This window comes from Mus pahari, chromosome X (assembly GCF_900095145.1).
Source record: "Mus pahari chromosome X, PAHARI_EIJ_v1.1, whole genome shotgun sequence".
In the NCBI taxonomy this organism is placed as follows: domain Eukaryota; kingdom Metazoa; phylum Chordata; class Mammalia; order Rodentia; family Muridae; genus Mus; species Mus pahari.
In genome coordinates this window covers 114,675,302-114,679,447 of record NC_034613.1, presented here as the reverse complement: position 1 = coordinate 114,679,447, position 4,146 = coordinate 114,675,302, and the positions used below count along the sequence as shown (strand labels likewise).

The 4,146-nt window shown below is 41.1% G+C and overlaps 1 protein-coding gene across 2 annotated transcripts in view; it reads left to right on the top strand.

Moving 5' to 3' along the window:
- Positions 1-2,531, top strand: part of LOC110313987 (T-complex protein 11 X-linked protein 2-like) — a 42,998-nt gene extending 40,467 nt beyond the window's left edge. Inside the window, exon 10 of one of the 2 annotated variants that reach the window (XM_021188460.1) lies at positions 2,105-2,531. In XM_021188460.1, the coding sequence (XP_021044119.1) occupies positions 2,105-2,337 (233 nt within the window). In that variant the 3' untranslated portion in view covers positions 2,338-2,531. Of the gene's footprint in view, positions 1-2,082 lie in introns of both variants that reach the window. The other variant, XM_029534375.1, reaches the window with a different exon arrangement.
- The last annotated feature ends 1,615 nt before the right edge of the window (positions 2,532-4,146 follow it).

Genomic DNA, 4,146 nt, shown 5'->3' with positions numbered 1-4,146 from the left:
GAGGAGGAGGAGGAGGAGGAGGAGGAGGAGGAGGAGGAAGGAGCAGCAGGAGGAGGAATTTTTACCAGGAGAGTTTCACAGATACAGGTTGCATGTGAAGAAAAAAGGAGCCAGAGAATGAGAAGTAGCCAGAAATTTAGAACAAATTACCAGAGTTAGTTGGAGTCCAAGGAGAGCAATTCAATCAGAAGCCAAGAGAAAGCAGGTTCAATTAGTTAGCTTGGATAGGAATTTGGACCAGACCAGCTGAGTTGAACCAGCCTGCCAAAGTTCAGAAAGAGTTAGAAAGGTGAGCTTATTCAGCAGTAAGCCTCTGAGATGACAATTACATCTGAAAAATTAGTTACTTTTACAGTGTTGCATGCCTTTAATCCCAGTACTTGGGAGGCACAGGCAGGCAGATCTCAATGAGTTCAATGTCACCTTGGTCTACAGAGACCAAGACAGTCAGGGCTACACAGAGAAACCCTAACTTAAAAACAAAGACAAAAACCAAACCAAACCAAACCAAAACAAAACAAATGGTAAGACATATTTGGAAAGCACTTTAGTTTTACTTTTCTTAACTCTAGTATGTATTATTGAAACAAAATATAGTTATACATGTATACATTATAATGTATAAATTACAGTACACACACACACACACACACACACAGAGAGAGAGAGAGAGAGAGAGAGAGAGAGAGAGAGAGAGAGAGAGAGAGAGAGGAGAGGATAAAACCACTACACAACCCTACGTTGGAAAATCGTCCCTACTCTAGCATCATACAGGTTCCTGTACCTGTTGTTGGGTTTAATGCTGAAATACAATATAGAATAAAACATAGTATATTGTGGAATTGACTCAGTAAATTTGGCCACTTTTCTTATTTTATTTTATTTTATTTTGTTTTATTTTATTTTATGCAAGAGTATTTTATCTGCATGTACACCTGCATACCAGGAGAGGGCATCAGCTCTCATTTCACATGGATGTGAGCCACCATGTGGTTGCTGAGAATTGAACTCAGATCCTCTGGAAGAGCAGTCAGTGCTCTTAACCTCCAGAACCTGGCTAGTTTTCTTTTAACTTCTTACACTCTAATTTGTGTACATGGGTCTGAATTTAGTATACCAGCTTTAATATATGTTCTTGGAATTTCAGTTGTGATGTTTATGATGGTCTTGTTAGGCAAAACACATACCAGCATCACAATTATAAATATGTAAAATCGTTTTAAGAAATAATCCAAGCTGGGCGTGGTGGCACATGCCTTTAATCCCAGCACTCGGGAGGCAGAGGCAGGCNGATTTCTGAGTTCGAGGCCAGCCTGGTCTACAAAGTGAGTTCCAGGACAGCCAGAGCTATACAGAGAAACCCTGTCTCGAAAAAACAAAACAAAACAAAACAAAACAAAAAGAAATAATCCAATGACCAAAAGCCACAATTGTATTTCTGACTTCACCATTGAGTCTGTGTGCTTGTTGAGGGTATGTGCTGTGGATCAATCTCAATACGTTGCATATGCTATGCAGGCATTTGGCTATTAAGTTACACCTCAGGTCCTAGATTATCGTTTTTGATAATTCGTTATCTTTTGGTGTTTGATAGTATGTCTTTATTCTAAAATGAACTGAAATAGTACATACAAATGAAAAAATGAATGTCTTGTCTGCTGTTTGATTGCTGTGATGATACACCACAACCCAGGCAATTCTCATAAAAGAAAGCATTTAATTGGGGGACTGCTTTCAGTTTCAGGGGTGTAGTCTATTATTATTATGACAGGAAACAAGGGAGCAGGCAGGAGTAGTACTGAAGAAGTAGTTGAAAACTACATCCTGATCTACAAACAGAGAGTCTGGGTCTGGCATGGGCTTTTAAAACATCATGTCTATATCTAGTGACATACTTCCTTCAAAAAGGCTATATCTCCTAATCCTTATAATGTCATTAAAAAGTTCTATTCCTTGGTGATTAAACATTGAAACATTTGAGTTTATTGGGGGCCATCTTGTTCAAACCACGGCAGTGGAAAAAATGTAAAGCTTTGATAAGCAGACAGCGAACTGTCAGTTTCTTCTGAAACCTATTTCTACTTTCTTTTTCCCCCTATGACAGAACAACGGATACATTTATTTCTTAAATGCTGTTTGATTCGTGGCATGCAAGAATCTCTTCTAGACTTCCCTGGAGGCCTTCTTTTCATTGAGCCAGAGTTGGCAGAACTAGGATGGAAGTTTGTTAATCTCATGCATCACAACCAGCATGTGTTTAGCCCGTATTATGCTGAAATCCTAAAAAATATCATCTCTCCACCAAATGATGAAGATGGAGAAAAACCAGTCAAATAATGCTGGTCCCAAGTCCTGGCGCCAGGAATCCAAAGAGAGGTCTCATTATATTCCTGGGATAACATCACCTGTGGCCAAAAACTGCAGGTGACCCTCTTCCTCATTAAGATTCAGGATGCAACTGTAGAGGCCAACCACACAAACTCCAAATGGCCCAATCCCCTTCATTAATAAACTCTTGAGCTGCAAGAAAACTTCAGTGTCTTTTATGATGCAGCCAAAGCCATGTCCCTTGTCTCTTTCCCCCAAGTATTTGAAAAAAAAAAAAACAAAACAAAAATGGATTCTCACTTTTCACTGCAATGGCAGATCAGTTTTCACTGTGGTAGACTGGACAGGCATCAAAGCATGAATTATTCTTAATTGAAAAAAAAATTTCCTTGAGAGGTACAAAGAAAATCTATGAGACTATCTAGAATTAAGTACTTCTGAAGCCAGAAGAGTACTGTGTTGTGGGAAATATTAAAAATGAATCCGCTAACTCTCTAGCCACGCTGGACCACAGGGCTCCTGTTGGGCCATCTCTCCAGTGGGGGCTTCCAAGTTCCACTCACTACCATGCACCCCACAGTCATCCAACATATCATAATACCCAGTACCCTGGTACAATCAAGACTCTTAATGCTTAATTAACCAATCAGATTTATGTATAAATGATATCATAATTTATAAGAAGCCAATACAATAATTTCAAACATAATTATCCAAATATTTCTAACCTTGTGAAATCATAGCTACTTGTGGCTGAAAAATACCACGTGGGTACATGTCCACAGCCATCTTGGTTCTCTCCCTACTCAAAGATGCTCTCGTTTTCTTAGCTCCACCGCCCCATGTCCTGTCCAACCACTGCCCTAATTTCATTGGACAGGGAAAATCCTGCAACAGTACTGAATTACAAAAGAGAATACAGAATCACAATTCTGCTACTGAGATGCCAAATATTTTAAATTCAGACTCCATTTTAGAGAACCTGACCTAAGTTTGAACTCAGGTAAAGTAACAGGCTGGTACCTAGCATTAGTTTCCAAGTTGCCCCCCAACAAACCTGAGCCTAGCTCCAGTCTCTAGGCCAATCCCCAACAAGACCAGAGTTTCCAGGTTACAGCCTCAACCAGACCAGTGTCTCCAGGTTATTCCCCCAGCAAACCTGCACCCCAGGTTACAAGACCACCCCCTGCCTAATGACCACCAATGCATAGGGGAGCAGAAATTAAGTTTATGTTTTGCCCAACACCAGGCAATAATGTTGAAGGCAATCGTAGCTTTCCAATTAGATGCTTGCACACATACACCCTGCTTGCTGCTTACTATAAGGCCTTGCCCTGATATCTGGGGCTCTACCACCACCAAAGCTGTCCTGTGTGATGATGGTGTATTGTGTGTGGGGGCGAGATAGGTTGAATGGAATAAAGACCCTGCTGTGAGTTGCATCAGACTGGCACCTGTCTGTTGAGGGGGTGGGGTGGGGAGGGTCACTAACAATCCCTGGCACAACACTTTTGTGGCATTGGCCAAAAAGTTCCCCATGACACACAGGGCTACTGATCAGGAGGGTCTTGAAGCTGGCACAACTAGTCTAGGTATTTGTTGGGTTTTGTTGTTGTTGTTTTGTTGTTGTTGTTTTTTGTTTTGTTTTTGTTTTTGTTTTTCGAGACAGGGTTTCTCTGTACAGCCCTAGCTGTCCTGGAACTCACTCTGTAGACCAGTCTGGCCTCGAACTCAGAAATCCACCTGCCTCTGCCTCCCAAGTGCTGGGATTAAAGGCATGTGCCACCATGCCTGGCTGTATTTGTGTTTTTATGTTTG